At 43.2% G+C, this 19,675-nt stretch overlaps 1 protein-coding gene across 2 annotated transcripts in view; it reads left to right on the top strand.

Annotated features, from left to right (window-relative positions):
* Positions 1 to 19,526, top strand: part of RASSF5 (Ras association domain family member 5) — a 104,811-nt gene extending 85,285 nt beyond the window's left edge. For both annotated transcript variants that reach the window (XM_083444490.1, XM_083444491.1), the window contains 4 exons: positions 6,075 to 6,194; positions 8,913 to 9,210; positions 15,066 to 15,181; positions 17,211 to 19,526. In XM_083444490.1, the coding sequence (XP_083300616.1) occupies positions 6,075 to 6,194; positions 8,913 to 9,210; positions 15,066 to 15,181; positions 17,211 to 17,363 (687 nt within the window). In that variant the 3' untranslated portion in view covers positions 17,364 to 19,526. The remainder of the gene's footprint in view (positions 1 to 6,074; positions 6,195 to 8,912; positions 9,211 to 15,065; positions 15,182 to 17,210) is intronic.
* Positions 19,527 to 19,675: the final 149 nt, after the last annotated feature.

The following is a 19,675-nucleotide window of genomic DNA, read 5'->3' as shown; positions in this document are numbered from 1 at the left end:
CCTGAGAGGAGGATTGGGAGCTCAAAATGTGCACCTTTTTTGCAGCAATCTTTATTGGATTTGTCCTACTCTCTAGATTTCCCAAATTCGGGTCTCCATCTGTTTCTGGACTACAACTCCCACCATCCCTAGCTAGCAGGACCCAGTGGTCAGGGATGGTGGGAACTGTAGTCCAAAAAGAGCTGGAGACCCAGATTTGGGAAACATAGGAATAGGGAACCTGTGACCCTCCACATGTTGTTGGACTCCATCTTCAGCCAGCATGGACAGCCATTAAGAACAATGGAAGTTGTAGTCCAGCAACAGAGGACAAGTTTCCCATTGCTGTTCCTGAAGCAATGGTGTGTGAACATCAGTTTTGTACAGTCTATTTAAAAACAAACAAACCAAAAGCCAGTTAAGATGCTTGTGGCAACATAAAAGTTAATGGCTTCATTATGGCATAAGCTTTCATGGACTAGAGTGGATTTTAGTCCAGGAAATTTATTCCATAATAAACCTGTTTAGTCTTTAAGATACCACAGGCCTCTTTGTTGTTTCTCCTGCTCTGGACAGCACAGCTACCTCTCCAGGAGTAAAAGCAAAACTTGAATCTCCAGCATGGTTGCAAGAGTAAGAAGCTGGATTTACTATTAAGGACATGCAACAGGGAAAAACACCAGGTCCATATGGCTGGTATAAAGAACTGAAGTGTGTTGTTGTTGTTTTAAACTCAAAGCTGTTTTTATAAAGAAACCTATGCATTTGGTGGTTTCTTCTAAACTCAGTTGTGAGTGGCATGGACAAGTTATTGCTTTGGCTTCTTTGATGCTTTTTTGGTTTTTGGACCTACTTTCTCTGCAGAAAGTCCCAGTTTAAATCTGCCACATATCCAGGTGAGTCTGGAAAAGACACCAGAGTGAAACCCTGGTGAATCGCTCCCAATCAGTGTAAAGCAGTCCTGTAACTTTAGAGCAGGGATGCTAACCTGTGACCCTTCCAGTGTTGCTGGACTCAAACCCAGCCCCACCCAGCATGCTAATGATCAGGAAATATGGGAGTTCTAGTCCAGAAAGGTCCAAGGAAACCATTCTGCAATCTATTAAAGATAAAACCCATCTGCTTACCTTCTCCCACGGCTATGTGCTCCTCCTCTGGCAAGCTGTGTTTTACTTTCCAAGCCCCAGAATGGAATCCATGACACGATGGTTGGGCACTCACACTGCTGCTGGGAGTGTTTTCATTGGCTGAGCATGGGTTGGTAGTCTATGCCCTGCCCAATTCAGCATCCCCACAGGGAAGGGTTGTTAGAAACTGTCCTTACAGTCGGTGGCCCCCGTGGCAGGGTTGCTTCACATGCTGAGGCCTCTGACATTAAAAGGATTTGATAATCATTCTCCCCTCCTTTGCCTCAGTTTTTTAACAGGTTATGTTGGTTACACTCCAGCTCATGTAAGTCATTGTGAGTTTATTGATTTCATTGGAGGAGGTAAGGCTGGGCCACTTACCCTCATGGACTGCCATTGTCCCCAGTATTGATGGAAAAATCAAATGCATTAATAGTTTGATTATTTAGCACCTGCACTTCCATCACTCTGGTGACACACTGCACATTGTTCATTTAATGACTCGCCTCCATATCCCTACTGTGTATCTAAAGTTGTTTATTTCCCTTCTAAATTCTCCAAAGCTCCTAATTGCATTTCTCTTTGGTGTCCTGGAAGTGTCCCTGTCTGTGACAGGTCTTGATTACTGGTGTGTTTGATTGCATCTAAAGATTAATGGGTACATTTGCATAAGGCCCCACTTGGGAATCCTCCCCTATGTTCTGATTTGGCTTCCTTTAAAAATACATTGAAATGAGAGAGAAGAGCCTTTGCCTCACTGTGTGTTTCCTGCATGCAGTAATTGCTCATTCAGGCTGCACATTCATTGATCTAATTCCTTTTGTGACTGTGAGAAAAGTGATTGGTTAGGAAGCATGCAGGTTGTTAATACTTCCTGCAATTTTTGCAATTGGCAGGGAGATTTGTACATGTGTTATTTGCATGGAGAATGCACATTCATATATTAAATACTGCTGCAGAGGTTTTTTTTGTTGTTTTTTTTTGTGGGGGTTTTTTGCTGCAGAGTTTAAAGTTACTTGTGGCTTTCAGTTGCATCCTGTGTTGCAAAAATGAACTTGCAGGTAGGACAGGGTTTTTAAATTGCTGCACTAATTTGAGCAAAGTCATGAATCATTAGTTCTTTTCCTAGTCTTCCACTGACTGACTTATGACCCTAGAACTTCTCTGTACATTGATTTCTTCCAAACTATAACACAATGGTTATTATATCTAGCTTTAGGTAGCCTAGGCTTGACTGGGAGCAGAATGATATATTTGGGTGGTTTCAAATTATGCTTATTATGCTTTCCTCCATGATTATCTTACAAAACATTTATGTGTTTGTTTAATAAACAAGATAAAACAAGATAAAATTTATAACCTGCTCTTCTGTACTGTACTGTGTCCAGTTCTGGGCACCACTGTTCAAGAAGGACATTGACAAACTGGAACGTGTCCAGAGGAGGGCAACCAAAATGGTCAAAGGCCTGGAAACGATGCCTTATGAGGAACGGCTAAGGGAGCTGGGCATGTTTAGCCTGGAGAAGAGGAGGTTAAGGGGTGATATGATAGCCATGTTCAAATATATAAAAGGATGTCACATAGAGGAGGGACAAAGGTTGTTTTCTGCTGCTCCAGAGAAGCGGACACGGAGCAATGGATCCAAACTACAAGAAAGAAGATTCCACCTAAACATTAGGAAGAACTTCCTGACAGTAAGAGCTGTTCGACAGTGGAATTTGCTGCCAAGGAGTGTGGTGGAGTCTCCTTCTTTGGAGGTCTTTAAGCAGAGGCTTGACAACCATATGTCAGGAGTGCTCAGATGGTGTTTCCTGCTTGGCAGGGGGTTGGACTCAATGGCCCTTGTGGTCTCTTCCAACTCTATGATTCTATGATTCTAGTGTCCACCAGGGCAACTAACAACAATTAAACTATAAAATGGTATTGTACGTTTTATGCAGAGGAATCAACTAGGTATCAATAATATTATTGCTTTGTACCACAGTTGCTCTGCTATCTACAGTGATTACACTTAGACGAGTGGTGGCCAATGTTTTGCCCTCTAGATGTTGTTGGACTCCAGTGCCCACCAGTCCCAACAGCATGGCCTAAAGATCAAGGAGTGTGGGGATTGTAGTTGAGCAGCATTTGGAGGGCACCACATCAACTACTCTTGTGCTAGACTGTTTGCAGCAGCTATGATGAGCATACTTCCTGTGTGGACTGAGGTTATCGGCTTTGTTTTGCCTCCGATCCAAAAGCACTATCACTGCCGGGAGAAATGACTATCCGCAATTTCTCTGATAAATTGCATGGTGATAAAAATTATCAATCCTTCTGTGAAATGAAGGATCTTGATTTCTGCAGTGCTCATGAGTCCTGCAAACCAAATGAAACAAAGCACAAGATTACGACCTCATCCAGAGTCCGGCGATGCCCATGGCCACAAGCTTAAGAGGGGTTTCTGTAGTAAAAGCTCTTCAGACTTGTCTTTACTATAGTAGTTTGGCTCATGGTTCTAATAATCTGTGCTGAAATCCAAATAGAATGGGTTCTCTAACCAACTGCAGGGCCAGCCCTATCATTAGGTAGAATGAGTCACCCTCAGGTGGTCGATGCTGCATATGGCAATATTGGCAGCCCCTTGGTCATTCCCCTCTTTGGAGGACAGAGCTGTGTGTGCCCAATGACCTGTCTTCCACCCCTAAACTTGCCTGCTGTCCATGTACCATCCCTTCAGCGCCATTGAAGTAAAACGCTACTGCCAATTCAGTCAGCTTCTGTACACAGAATTGGTGTGGACATGCCATCATGTCTTTTGGCACAGGCAGCAAAGTTTATTGAGCTTGCCCTGCCCAACGCTACCCACATTCTGTAAAGAATACTTCTGTGGCTTCCATCATTGACAGTGGGGACTCTCATTTAGTGTGTGAAAGGCTGCGTTCTATATGGCATTGCTTGAGAAGTCTTAGCAATGCTGCCTTTACATCAAATGCAGTGAAGTATCTCCTTTTAAAAAAAACCTTACTATGTGCTTTACTCACCTCTGGGGAATATAAGCTCAGGTGGCAACTTAGGCATCACCCCATAGGAATGATATCACCAAAAAAAGAGGACACTGACTTGCATAACGTGCAGATTTGTATATATGCAAGCAAATTTAGATGCTATCATTGTAACTTTAATAGAAATAAAATGCAGCTCACCATAGTGTGAAGTGTAGGTGACCTGCATCACCCTTCACCTGCTGTCTAGGTGTTAACTAGTGAAGGGGACCTTCGGAGCACCTGCTCTCCTTTCTTGTGTTCTTTATCATTAAACCAAACTCAGCAAATTGAAGACTCTGCTCTGTAAATTAGCATACTTGGCTACTCTAATGCATTTCACTGATTCTTATTTTGGTCTTTTCCAGTTAAAACAGGCTGGTACCCTGTCTACCTTGAACACTGCCAGTTCCCTTCCCCTTGCATCTCCCACCCACTCGGGGGGGGGGGGGGGCTTCAGTTGAGTATTATACACATGGAACAAGTCTTACAAGCCCTCTGGATTGGATTTGTGCTTCTAAGCAGATCTGCTAAGTCCTCCTGTGCCACAGATAGATACATTTAACAGTGTAAAATGTACAGGAATAGTGTGCTGGGCAGTAACCACCTCGGGGCCTCTGAAAAAGGCTATGAGCAACATCTCTGTTGGTTTTCTGCTTTTCCCATTTGCAGAATAGGCAAGATCCCAGAGCAGGTTGAACCAATGCATCACTGAAATGTCCACTTATCAGATCTGCAACGACGATTCTGCTGTTATCATCGACTACTCAAATACCATCCTCTCGTGTATCATATAAGACTTATATTGTCACAGTAAATGGCTCAGTGGGATAATGGTTCTTACAGGCTAGATGAAACCAGAATGTCGCACTAAGAACCATTCTGTTTAACTGTTCAGAAGAGTCCCACCAGAATAACCGAGTGTTCCTCAGAAGGTGCCTTTGGGGAGCCTTGTCCCACTGTTGTTTCTCAGCATCTGGTATTCAGTGATACATAGAGTCAGGATGTGGAGGTTCCGCTTAGCTATAATGACTAATTGACATTGATTGGCATGTCTTCCATGAAAGATGCTGAACACTATGCTGAGGGAATGGTGTGCTGCTTCTCCAACCGCTTTGGGAATATATCACATGCTCTGATGTCCTCTGCAGGTGCCCCAATAGAGGTGGAAGCTCAGAAGGCATTTCTGTACTCTGGACCACTTTTCTAACAAAAAAATGCAATGTATAGAAAGTTCTGATTTGGGGTGGGGGGGGGGAGGTCAGTATTTTCATTGGGTAACTACATATAGATGTGTTTGTGTTCGTTTAAGAGCTTGTATGGCAACGTCCTTTGCCCCTCCTTTCAAAATTCTGCAAAAAATACAACAACCCATCAGCCAACAAATTAAACACTGAAATTTGAGTAACATGCAAAAAAAAATTTTAACAGCTTTGCAAAAATAACTTAACATGATTTAAGTACTGAACTGTGTTTATTCCATTGGTAGAGAAATTGGAAGGGATTTCGTACAGTGAACACACCCACCCCTAAGAGCCAAGGTCATTCTCTCCCCTCATGATCTTATTTTTGGTTAGCACCTGGGGAAGGAGTTCCCATTCACGTACATATCTTACTTTTAACCTGTTTGTTGAACTTAACAAAACTTAGGCATTTTAGAAATGATTGTTGCTACTAGAAAAACTGCGACTACTACTGCGTGATGGTGATAAATAACGTGTAGGCATGTAAGAACAATCTGCATCTGTATTGGGATTGTGTTTAAGGTGTAATATTGCTTTATTGCTTACCATCCTGTATTCCTTGGGGAGGGTGGGCAGGATATAAATTTAATTTTAAAAAGCAATAAATAAGAATAAAACATACAAAATGAAGTGGGATGTCGTAAGATCATGTCAAAAGCTGCATGAGCCAACTGAAGTGTTCTGTTTTGTTGGTGTTCTAGAATGTAACAAAACCAGTGGAAGAAAAAGAAGAAAAACCTAAAGCTCCTACTGTCCAAGAGTTGAAGGAGAAGATTGACAATTACAACTCAAAAGTCAACAACTGCTTGCTGATGAAGCTGGTATGTACTGCATTTTCTATATTACTTGTTACTTTTAGGACAGCAGTGTAGGCTCCTGTCATGCAAGCTACAAAACAGTATATTGAAGCTGGTCTTCTTCCCCCTCTGTGGCAATTGTAGTGGAGGTATTCCTAAGTTCAAAGGTGAACCAATCTCTACCTCATGCCCCTTGTATTCATTGGGGAAATGTACACTTTTTTAATCCACCAATAACACATACAACAAATGACACCCTGACTTCTGAGAGTTGCCGTTTCCCCAACTGGGGTGGCCACACCTGTGTGTGGGGAGGAACTCATCCGCAGCTGATGCTTTATAGAGCTGACCACAAAGACAAAATATAAAAAGTATTGATTTTTACCTCTATCCGTCCCTATCTTTTGGGTAGTCTTATTATGAGAGTATAGCATAGCTCAATGATTCATAATCAATAAGTTCATTAAGAATGGACCAGGGCTTCACAAGGAGTAAATGGGAAAAAGAAGCAGCATTCACGCTTATCACAACTCTGCTTTTCAGAGGTAGAGTACTTGAGCTCCAGTCTGTGTCAATTCCTTTCACACCATGTTGGTCGATGTGCATGATTGCGTTTAGATTGTACATTACTTCATGGATGCTGCTGTGCTTACCGGAACTGATCAATATAGCAAAGCTGACATAACATCCCAGCCAAACGGATATATAACATCCTGAGCAGTACAGCTGCTGCCATCAATCTGTTCAGTCTTTTGGTTCACCATCTTTCATATCAAAACAACAACTTCTGGAGCAGATTTTTGAGGGTGCATAGGAGTTGGGGCCAGCCCAAGGCATTTCGGCCCCTGAGCTGAACCACAAAATGGTGTCATCATCCCCGCCCCCTGGGCCAGGGAAGAAGGGGTAAGTGAAGATCTACATCAGGAACAGGGGAGGAATAAATATTTACATTCGGAACAAGGGTGGGAGGCCAACAGTGCCTCCAAATCAGCAAGAGGCCGCTGTAGATGCAGCATGGGGGTGGGCTGCTGAGGAGATGGCAGATCTGGTCTCCAAGGAGCATGCCACAGCTGTTGGTGCCACTACAGTGGCAGCAGAGGGCAATGCATTCCTTGGAGGCTGGATCTGCTGCCCCTGTGGACCTTGCCACCTGATGTGGTTGCCTCCATGAGTGGAGATTGCAGTTGGGGGCGGGAGAGAGAAAGCGAAGTCTCTTTCACTAATGGATGGGCAGCATGGGAATTCACTATTGGCTCTAGTAATTGTGCACAGGTCTTCTGGTAAGGGAAATAACTTGGGTAGTTCCTCTTTTAAGCAGCAAGTCCAAAGGACAGACACTCTTTGAATAGATCTCCCCATCAGCAGAACTCCTTCAGAGCTTATTTTGTGAACCTACGGTGTAACTGGTGTGAGCCATATAGCAGCTGGGCAAAACTGTTCTGTAGCTAATTTTGAATCTTCAACTGAAGCATTCTGTAGCCACTACAGCAAATGATTTTCCACAAATAGCTCTATTGTTCTAGCCCAGATGAGTCAAGATTAACACAACCCAGCCACCTCCCACTGTGGTTCAGCAGCTGCCCCAGACCTCATGCCCATATGGAAGCAGAAGTGTTCATTTTTTTCCCATCACAGGAAATGTACCATCCAAGGTACCAGGACCTTTGATAATTTGCTTTCAGTTGGCATTCTTGGTTATGTTCTCATCTGGAGAAACAACAGCCTAAACTCTACAGATACACAAAGAGAAGGCTCATTCAGAATTCAGACAAAGGAAAGGGGATGGCTTTTTCACCCAACTCATGTTAGCCTGTGAGTCTTTCAGCAATGACTTTGTCTTGTTAAGCCTTGCTTGTGGCTTAGAATGCCCCCAGAGAATGACTAGGAGTCATTGCTAGTGCAAGTCAGTAAGTGATGCTCACTCTTGTCACTTACCATCCTGTTTCTTGGCCCTTGTTGCTCCATAATATTTGTCAGGTCACAAGACTGCTGGAATAATAGAAGCCATAAGTGGCAGAATTTAAAAGAATAAAGTCAGAAGACTTAATAACCCTATATTCCGGGGTTGGGGAGAAACTGTGGCTCCCCCGGGATGATGGGAATTGTAGTTCAGCAGCATCTAAAAGTCCATAGGCTCTCCAACCCTTCTGTACTCCTTGGTTCACTCCATTTGTCTCAGTTCTTTTATGCTCCTCTGGTCTCTAGACCCTACATGTACCCTTCTCCTCGATCTAGAGTCTGTCTTCATTTGCACATAGCGTCATAGCATCAAAAAGTTAAGAAAAGAGCTTATTAAACTAATGTTTTGTTTTAAACCAAGTTCTCTGTTTCACATGTAACACTAAGCCAACATCCTTTAAGATAAAACTCATCTCTGACAAACTCCTCTTCCCAGCTGTGCAGGCAGAGGAGAGCCCAACTTTTCACTTGGACTTAACCAGGGTTGTCAACTTAACACTAAACCATGGTTTGGAGTTGCATGCAAACACCGCCTATGTGTGCTTTTCCTGAGGGAAGTGAGAATTCAGAACGATTGCACTAGCTCAGCCCATCAGTACTGAAGGTTTTCCCCATCCCATTCAGTTGTTTCTGTCAATAGTCAGTGAATGGCTCTGAAAGCTTTCTGTTAGCTTTTATGGAAATAACTCCCGTGTCCCATATTTCAAGAAATTCAGAAAACAAAATAAATGCCACCAACCCTGCTTTTTAACATCTTTTCAACCTTCATTTTAATTTCATCAGAATGATGACGGCACTTACACAGGCTTCATCAAAGTTCACCTGAAACTTCGCCGGCCTGTGACGGTGCCAGCAGGGATCAGGCCGCAGTCCATCTACGATGCCCTCAAGGAGGTCAACATGGCCAACATGACAGAGAAGAGAACATCCTTCTACCTGCCACTGGATGCCATCAAACAGTTGCACATCAGCAGCAGCACCACCGTGAGTGAGGTGATCCAAGGACTTCTGAAGAAATTTATGGTGGTGGACAACCCACAGAAATTTGCACTTTTCAAGCAGATGCAGAAAGATGGTCAAGGTGAGATAGTGTTCCCATTTGAGACAGTAATAACAATAAAGTGATCAGGCTTCAAAGAAGAGCTGCTTGCTTCTTGGCCAAGTCCTACTCTCCACCTTCTCCCACCTGGCCTGGGAGGCCAGGGCCCTGACTCACTCCAGCAACAAAAGCTGAGGCTGCTGAACAGATTCTTGAGTTGTGATTTGTTTAGGAGTTTTTTTGTTGCTGCAGTTGATACTAAAAAATTTTGTATCTTTAGATCATATGCTTTATATGGAAGTCGTTCAGTTTGGTTGTGCACTCTTTCATGTGTTTCATTTCTTGTTTACAGCTATAATAATTTATTATTTATACCCCGCCCACCTGGCTGGGCTTCCCCAGCCACTCTGGGTGGCTACATTTGTTATGTTTGTAATTCTGCAAATCTTTTTATGTTGTAAGCTAAGCATAGTTTTAACTATGGGAAGGTGGCATCCAAATAAAATGATGAAGACGATGCTAGCCTGTTTCTATCTCTTTGTTTCAAAGCTGTTTCTGTTTATAATGGCAAAGTCCAGAGCTGCCTCCCCAGATCTGGTGAGCTCCAGGTGTTCTGGGCTGCAACTTCCACTACCCCAACCATTGAGCTCTGTAGTCTAAATTATCTGGAGGACAGCGTTTGGGGAAGGCTGCTCTGTAAGCCCCATTTGTGCTTAGAGTACTCCCTGTTGGTTAAAGCAGAGTTCCGTGCCCAGCGGAAGGATGAGGAGTACGTGCTGCATACTCTTGGTTGCTTTATTTACAGTTCAAAGCAGTTATATTACAGAAAGACATCTTGCCTCTGCCGGAGCAGAAAAGCATCCTCTCTCATCGACAGCTTGGAGAGAAACAACACAGTGAAAAACAGGAAACCAGTGTACGTCACATCCAGTCTCCCTTTCCCGTGAGAAACTCCAACAGTACAGTACAGACTGTGGAATGTAAACACCTGTCTCGTGACAAGCCCTTTCGCTGCACAGTGAAGGAAAACAGAAACCAACATCCTCCCCCTTTCTGTGAACATCACTGGGCAGCGTGTTCGTACAATATCAGTACAAACCCAACTTCTGCACATAGGTACAGTGTTGATCCCTTGATACAATCTTGGATAATACATCAGCAGGAATTTTATTACCTGGCATATAGGACACCGTTACGAGTCCCTTCTGAATACATTCCCTAGCATGCTGCAATTTTAATTGCAAGTGCTTCGTGCTTTGCTTACAACCTTCAGACTTCAGCAAAGCCAAACATGCTTTGTTGTCCTGGTAAACCTGGATTGGACATTTGACAGGAATTTTCATATCTTTGCACAATTGTATCAACCATTCACAATCCTTAAGTGAATAAGACAGTGCATTCAGTTCAGCTTCACAAGTACTTAAGCTAACTGTTGTTTGCTTCTTGCATGACCAATCAAACAGACCCTGATTGTACATGTAGCAAACTCCAGACGTACTTTTCCTGTCTTCAGTGTCACTTCCAAAACTTGCATCTGCAAATATCTCAAGACCACCAGACTTCTGATTGTTAAATCTCAGTCTGTAATGCATAGTGCCTTTCAAATACCGCGCTATGCGTTTCAGAGCTTTCCAATCCTTGACACTAGGATTGTTGACTTGTCTGCTTAGCAAATTACAGCTAACAGCAATGTCTGGTCTTGAACATCTGGCAATGAAGTTTAGCTTGCCTAGCACACTTCTGTACAGTGTAGAGTCAGAAAATGCTTCTCCAGTGTCATCTACCTGATAACCTGTTGTCATCGGTGTGTCTACAGGGTTAGCATCCATCAGGTTTAGTTTGCTTAACACATCAGCAATTTTCCGTGACTGGTGTACTAGAATGTTACCATCTTGATCTCTTTCTATTTCCAGAGATAGGTAGTTGTTTACCTCACCAAGATCTTTCATGTCAAAGTGCTCTTTCAGTTGAGCTAGGGCGTTATTGTACATTGCGACATCTTTCCAAAAGAATAATAAATCATCAACATAAAACAAACAGTACAGTTTCTTTTGCCCCTCCTCTTTGACAAATACACATGGATCAGCTTTCCCTTGCTGAAAACCTAGAGAAAACAATACTTCAGTGAGTTTTGTGTGCCAACACCGTGCACTTTGTTTGAGACCATAAAGGGATTTCTTCAGAGCACAAACAAATCCCTGTTTTACCTGTACGCCATCAGGTGGAAGCATATAAAGTGATTCATCCAGAGATCCGTACAGAAAAGCTGTATTAATATCATGGTGACTAATGTGTAGATTTTCCTCTGCAGCTAGCTTGAGCATAAGCCTAATGCTTTCATACCTCACTGTGGGTGAGTAGGTCTCGTGATAGTCTTCACCTGGTACTTGTGCAAAACCTCTGGCTACCAATCTGGCTTTGTGTCTGACTATCTTGCCATTTTGATCAGTCTTCGCTTTGAAGACCCATTTGCTTCCAAGCAGTTTCATTCCTGGAACTACTGGAACTATCTCCCATGTTTTGTTCCTTTCCAAGGAATCAAGCTCAGCCTTCATGGCATTTAACCATGGTTCAGCTTCCTTTGAATCCAAACCCTGGATTTCTTGGAAACTTGAAGGTTCAAATACCTTCTTGGAGCTTTTAACAGCTGTTACTGCTATCGTAGCAAATTCATCAGCAAATCTCTTTGGAGGTTTGCCTTTTGTGGCTCTCTGTGACCTACGAATTAGCCTTAAGTCTTCAACACTCTCCTCTTCCTTCTTAGGAGAAAAGCGACCTATTGTGAACAATGGTTCTTCCAATTCTTGATCAGAGCTTTCAGAGGGTCGCATAGAGGCTTTCGCACTCTTGAAATCCTCTGAATCACCCGATTCAGTTTCAGATTCAGACTCAGAACCTTCATCAGTGGGTGTGGGTTGTTGTGGTTGCTTCTGACTATCCTCAGTCTCATCACTGTCATCAGGATAACATTGGAAAATTCCCACATTCTCCCCCCACTTTGCATTGTATTCAACACTTCTCGTGAGCTTAATTGTCTTAGAGTCAGTCATCATTATTCTGTAAGACCCTTTCTGATAACCTAGAAAGATACCATGCAATCCACGCTTGTCTAACTTTGAATTTTGTGGTGAATGAACCCACATGTCAGAACCAAAAATTTTCATGTGTTTGATGTATGGCATCTTGCCAAACATCTTCTTACCATGCACATTTTCCAACCAAGCACAGAATTCCTTGAACCTAGGAAAAGCCTCTGATTTCTGCTTGAGATTGTACACAAAAATATATCTAGAAAATGCGTCAATGAGAACCATGAAGTACCTATTTCCACCCAAAGAGGGCGCTAGTGGTCCAACCAAATCAGCATGAATAATCTGGTATGGTTCCGTAGCTTGCCTACTAGACACCTTACCTTTCGCAGCCATTTTCACCTTGTTTGCTGCGCATGCTTTGCACTTCATGTGGTACCTGCAGGGTCTAATAGTCATACCTTCAACCAAGGCAGGCATTTTAGATACTGCCTCAAAATGCAAATGACCAAATTTTCGATGAAAATCATGAATACATCCTGCATGCAAACTTTTGTTAGAACCTGCAATGCAACAAGTGTCATCCTGCACAACATCATCATAATACAAAACAAACAAACGATCAACATATTCAGCATGCAATTCATAGTCATTTTTCTTTGTGATGATGCACTTCTTGTTCTTGAAGGAAACGTCAATGTTCCGCTCATTCAGTTGTCCAACGCTGAGCAGATTATGTTTGGCGTCTGGCACGTAAAGGACATTCTGTATCGATAAGTCCAAACTGTGAAGAACAACAGTTCCGTAGCCTTTACTGGGAATAGTGTGGTCATCCGCCTGGTGAATCGCACCTTCCTGCGGTGTAAAAGACACAAAAAGTCTCTTATCGTTGCACATGTGGTGGGTCGCCGCCGAATCAACAACGAAGAAAGATCTAGACGTCTTCTGGACCTCTGCAACCTTTGGAGTGAAGCGTGAAACCATAGCCTTGTGCTGCGTTGTCCTAGACACCGGACCTTTGCCTTTGCCTCGGCCTTTTCCACGCGATGAGCTTTCGCTGCGCTGCTCTGTCTTGGCCCTGGGATATCTGCATTCCCTCTTCATATGGCCTAGACGTCCACACGAGTAGCATTTCACTGCCTTCAAAGCTTTGGCGCCATCTGGTGGTTCCACTGCACTATGGGATGACGTCTGTGAAGACTCCCCCTTGCCCATGCAGCTAGCACCCCGGCGATCTGCTTCATTTAACACCACGGCAGTAACAAAGTCCACTGTTAGCTGAGCTGTTGGCTGCACAGCAATCTGGGTTGCAACAGACTCCCAACCTGAACCCAAAGATTGTAGTATCATGAAAGAATACACAGCCTCTGGAAAGTTGAGTCCTCTCTGTTGCAGCTCATGTCTCAGATTTTGCATCTCCATCAGATGTAAACGCACATCTCCACCTTCAGCAAGAGCCATATTATGCAGCTTGTTAAAGTAAAACATAGTAGATCCAGCTTCTGTCCTTAAGTGAGCCTCTCTCAAAGAATCCCAAATTTCTCTGGCTGAGGTCTTATCACGCAATAGACAGAGCTCTTCTGGGGATACTATCAATGTAAGTGTTCCCCGTGCTTTGGAATCCTTAACTTTCCATGCATCTGTAACTGGAGCTGGGGGGGTTTCTGTAATGACCTCAAACAAACCCTCTTTCCGCAGAATTGCCTCTGCATACAAAACCCAGTCGGCATAATTTTTCTTGTTGAGCTTAGGAATCCCACAAGCATCCTGAAGGGCCATCATGACTCTGGCATTAGCCTTCAGCGTCATATATGCTGCTTTAAATCTTGCTGCGTCACTGCTGCACCTGCTTTATTCCAAAAGCGCACTTAAAAGTTACTTTCGATTTCCCCAGCATAGTAACTTGAGCCTGGGAGCCATTTTCCTATTCCCGGCAAAACGGCTTTAAAAGTTCAAAGTCCAGCCATAAAGCCATTAACTAGAAGCTGGCAGGCTGCCCGGAGCAGTAGCAACATACCTCATCAATCATGTTTATGCGCAGAGCAGATTCCAATCCGATCTGTCCCTCTGCATTCCGATCCTTTGCCGGCACTCCGATTCGACTTCTGGAGCCCATAACCACGTGTTGGTTAAAGCAGAGTTCCGTGCCCAGCGGAAGGATGAGGAGTACGTGCTGCATACTCTTGGTTGCTTTATTTACAGTTCAAAGCAGTTATATTACAGAAAGACATCTTGCCTCTGCCGGAGCAGAAAAGCATCCTCTCTCATCGACAGCTTGGAGAGAAACAACACAGTGAAAAACAGGAAACCAGTGTACGTCACATCCAGTCTCCCTTTCCCGTGAGAAACTCCAACAGTACAGTACAGACTGTGGAATGTAAACACCTGTCTCGTGACAAGCCCTTTCGCTGCACAGTGAAGGAAAACAGAAACCAACACTCCCCCCCCCCTTTTTACAGAATGGCCCCAGGTAGTTGTAGTAGGCGGCCATGGAGAAATTATGATTCAAATGGATACAACTGGATGCTTGTAGTTAAGTGTTACTAATCTGCCCTATTACAGATTTCCTTGAGGGATATACTGTAAATGGCTGGCGCTAACCCTCAGTTCTGGAGAATTTAAAATAAATGTTTATGAAATACTGTAGTGGTTCACAGCTAGCCACTCCTTTGGGAAAGGGAGGGAAAGAACTGCAAAACATCACTTGGATGCTGCAGCCTTTTTTCTCTCTTTCTGTCCTCTCCTTGACGTTCTGTGGGCCTTCACAACATGGAGAGGTGTGGGAGGGCTTTTTTTTAATAGTTGAAATATGTGCCCTCCTTTTCAAAGGCCTCGGGTGATTCTCTCATGTTTTTGTCCCCTCTGCAGTTCTATCCCAGAAGCTCTCGGTAACAGAGTACCCTTTGTACCTCCGGCTACTAGCAGGTCCCGACACAGACATTCTCAGTTTTGTGTTGAAGGAAAACGAAACAGGGGAAGTTGAGGTAAGTCTGGAAGCTGCTTGCCTTTCGAACCTGCACAAACACGTTCTGCTCTCAGAAAGCAGGCAGTCACATCGCACAAGTAGCCATTTGCAGTGGGTGGAAAAAGCACACTTCCTGCTCTTGTGGTTCCCCTGCTTTGTTACTGACGATACGGATTATTCGGTGCCAGCATTTGAAGATGGAAGGAATAGAGGCAAATAAAAGGCTCCTTGAGCCGGGAGTCTTTTAAGGCTACATTTAATTCCCCTTTCTTTATTGTTTACACTTGGCTTTCTTTAAAGTTGGACTGTACCTGTAACAAGTCAGCCTCTTTGCAGAGTTCAGAGCCATAATCCTTAAAATGCTTGTTTTTAAAGTTTAGGAGCAGGGAGCATATGGTAAATCTTCAAAAGGTAGATGAGCTTGGTGCAATATTGCAGATTAGTCATTTGCATCCATAGTTTAACTAAATGCATGCTTTCTCCACTCTCACCCTACCCTCACATCATCTGGATGCACAGAGACAGCAATATAGCAAACAGATAATTCCACTGTGTTTTTAAACTAGAGGACGGAGCTAAAGTATGGAATTACACTATCTCCTTTTTCTGTTGAGCATGAGAAAGTACTTCAAAATTAAGAATAGGCATGCCTTCCAGAACTCTGCCATAAGCTGCTTTTCAAAATACAGTTTGCTGGCAAAATGGAAGTTCTTAGAGGAGCAAGGATTCCCCGTAAAGTACACTTGCTTAGAAACCTGATCTGACTGGAAGCCCCAGGTCTTCAACACCTTAAAGAGTTACCTTCTCTCTTTATTCTTCCTCTTATGGCAAGAATGGGGAAGTTGTGGCTGTTGTTGGGAGTCCCAACTCCCATCAGTCCCGGCCAGCCAGACAATGATCAGGCAATGTTTATCTCAAGGCCCACAGGTTCCCCATTTCTACCTGCGGGCATCATGTTCTGTAGGCCTAGCTCTTACAGAGCACATTGGTAATACAAAATGTTGAAATTCACACACAGAATGGGTTTTTTCTTAGGGTCATAATATCTCAAGAATCTCATGTATTTACACATTTCACTCAATCTCTGGATGGTGACTGTGATTTAAAGGGGTGTATATATACATTGCTTCTTTTTTACTTTATTTTGCTGTGTCTCTAGTTCAAAACATGCCGTCACTGAAGCCCCAAACCACTTTTAATACTCCAAAGCTGAAAAGTGGATTGGGTGGTGTCTTTGAAAGGGAAACAACCATCGCTTGGGATTTTTGCCTTGAACTGCTGTGCTTACAAAATTATTCCCCAACCCATTCTTTGAACTTGGGTTTTATTTTTTTTGAAAAAATCTTTGGAGAATTCACCCTTTGAACTGCGTGAAATTGCAAAGTTTGGGCACCTGGATTATTTATTTTATTCCACCTGGCTTAGTAAGTCAGGATATGAACAAGCGCTGTTCACCTCCACACAGCCCCATCGATCCTCCCTGCAAGGGAGCAGCAAAACAAGCCAGGATTCAGCTCTTAACCATCATTTCAGGGCTCACATGTATGATTAATGTCTTATAAGGAAGCCAGGATATTAAACTACACGAAGGGAGAAGCAAGAGTCCTGAGCACCCACAAGCAGTTAGCGCATAGTGTGGCTTATTAAGTGAGGAATTGATTGCATGAACTGGGCCACTCTCTGAACCTTTTTGAACTGCAGCTATTGAATTAAAGGGTGATCGATAAAACCTAGCAAACTCTATTCTAGAAAGCCACCCCTTAAGCATATTGGAACTCTTTTTTTGTGGTGGAAAGCCAAGTTGGGAAAATTATATAGGGACTGTAATTTTTCCTGTGGGAGTCTTCTGCTTTCTGGGCCTGAAGGTTTCAGTGTAGCAAATGAGGTAAAATGAAAGACTGGGGAGGATGAGTTATTTCGTGGGTTTTTCCTGCAGAAAACCATGTCAGTTAGTCAGGTCACATCTAGCATCTACCCACAGACTTGGAATAATGTGTATTTTCTGTCTGCCAGTCTAAAGTTGGTGTGTGTGTGCTTTTTCTCCACAGTGGGATGACTTCTCTATTCCAGAGCTACAGAATTTCCTGGTGATACTAGAAAGGGAAGAAAAAGAGAAAATCCAGCAAGTGCAGAAAAAGTATGACAGGTTTAAACAAAGACTGCATGAGGCCTTGAAAGAAGCAAATGGGAAGCCTGGATAACCTGAACTTGGAAGTGTGTGGCTAGGGATAAACTAAATTTCAAAAAATTATATATTATTTAAAAATGGAAAGAAACCCCACCCAACCAAAACCTTTTTTTCCTCAGGACACTTTTTCAATTGGTTGTAGTCCATGGTGTGTGCTCAGAACTGGCAACTATAGAACAGGAAATTAAATGTTCCAATCCACTGACCCTCCAGAAACCAAAAATGAACACTGCTTCTTCCCATCTCCCCTGCTTGTACAGAACAGAATAGACAGGAAACTTTGCAGTGAATGCTGAATATCCAAGGAATTGGGTTGCTTAAGGTATAACCGCCCCCTCCCCTTCTCAATGTATTTCAGTGTGAGTTTGACCCTACAAACTAGTTTTGAAATCTTTCCTCTTTGAGGCTAGCTTAAGGATGAGCTAGTAGGTCACACAAGCAGTGGAAGATGCCTTGTCTTCAATTGTACTACCTTCTTTTCTTCTCCTGCCATCCCAGTACCTTTCCACGTGGATTTATGTGTGTGTGGCAGAAGTGAGTTGAACGTGTTCTCTGTAGTAATTTAATCACATGGGAGGGTTATTGCTCTGGTACATGTGGACACTGTAGAGGATGCCAAACAGACTTGCACAGAATGAACAGAATGAATGAACGAGATGTCAAGAAATCTGTAGAAGTAGAGCAGGTTTTGATGAGCTTTAGAGTGCTTTGGCCTTTGAGCAAAAGAGTTTATATTTTCACACAGGAAAATAAGGTCAGTTTTATTTTTGTTTTGGCAACACTTCAGGGTTGTTTTCTTGTTTATGCTTCCAGCCTAATATTTTCAACTTAGAGCCCTTCCTTCCAGTATACAGTTTCCTCTTACCCAGTACGAACTGGGACCAGGGTGCAGGTCTGCTAATGAGCCAATTTGGGGCTCATCTCCCAGCACTTAAAAAATTGGAATTGATTTTCTATGTCATTTGCATTGCAAAACTGTTTCGTAACGCCAGAAGGCCCACATCTACGTTTTCAGAATCTGGCTACCCTCTATGACGTTGTTCGGAGCAAAGCTGTCTTTGGGAAGGCAAAGGAAGGAAGATTTCTTTCTTTCTCAGGGCTGAGTGCAGGGGTTCTACACCGCAGCTGAAAGGGCACAGAGCTCTCAGGTACCTCCAAAGTTATCTTCAGGAAGTCCACCACCACAGCATCCCCCATAGACAGTTACCCAGTCTCTAATACCACTGTACAAGATGTATTAGCACAGCACAAGGAAAGCAAGACGCAGATCCAGATAAGCACATGCAACTATTGAACCCAGGCGAGAAAGCACTCAAAACTCTTCCTAAGCGCTGTTGAAACCGTTGGCCTGGCACACTGAGGAGGGACCCCAGGATGTCAGCCTCCTGCGCCATCACCAAGAGACAAGAACAGGAAAACAGTCTTTGTAAGTCACTGACTACTTCTCCCTAGGAATGTTGAGTATATATATAAATATATATAATGTCATGTTTTATTTTTATTTTTTTAAAGAACTGCTTTTCAATAATGGCACTCTTCCTTTCCCTGCTCCCCTCACCCCCCATCCCATAACAGCATGTCTTGAACATTTTTAATAGAAGGCATGGCTTCTTATGCAATTTATGTGAATGCTGCTGACTAAGCCACCTGCAAAAACAGGCGGGCATTATTTTTGTTTTGTTTCTTTAAAAGATTATATATAGCTAAGGGGCATTAAGAGGAGAAGGGGGGGGGGAACCACCACGGAGCTTGGATTTTGAGAGAAAGCTTAGCCACTTCAGCAGTGGCAGAGCAGCCGCCTTAGAGAGATAGGGGTTAGAGGAGGCCCTACCTTAAGAAGCGCAGACTACTGCTGGCAGTGCCTTTGTTAGTATACTGTGTTGCCTGCATCATCTCTACGTGTGTAACTTTTTTTTCTTTCGAAATGGGTCAGTTGTAAAACATGTACAGTCTGTAAAGAATGGAATTAGTGAAAAGCTTACGTGGTAAAGTAAATAACATTTTTGCCATGCTGGTAATTTATTTTTACTACTGTTTCAACCCTATGACATTTTCTTGAAAATGTCACCTTCCTTCCAGCTTTTTTTTTTTTTTTTAAAGCTCCTAAAGAAATCTGTTCATGCGATACAAAATTGTGTTAAGAGAAGCTATCGAAAATAAAACAGCCTCTGATGAAGCGAGGAGTTGTCGGTTTGTGTTCTTCATGCCCTCCTGTGGTAGGCGGTGGTATTGCAGTGTGTAAACAAAGAAGGCTACTACAGTGGTACCTCGGTTTAAGCAGGTAAAAGCGTTTGGGGAGGGTTGCCGAGGGAGAGAACAAAATCC

This window comes from Podarcis tiliguerta (assembly GCF_965153285.1).
Source record: "Podarcis tiliguerta genome assembly, chromosome: 6".
Classification (NCBI taxonomy): Eukaryota; Metazoa; Chordata; class Lepidosauria; order Squamata; family Lacertidae; genus Podarcis; species Podarcis tiliguerta.
Note: the sequence above shows the minus strand (reverse complement) of the source record. Positions and strands in the feature narration are given on the sequence as shown.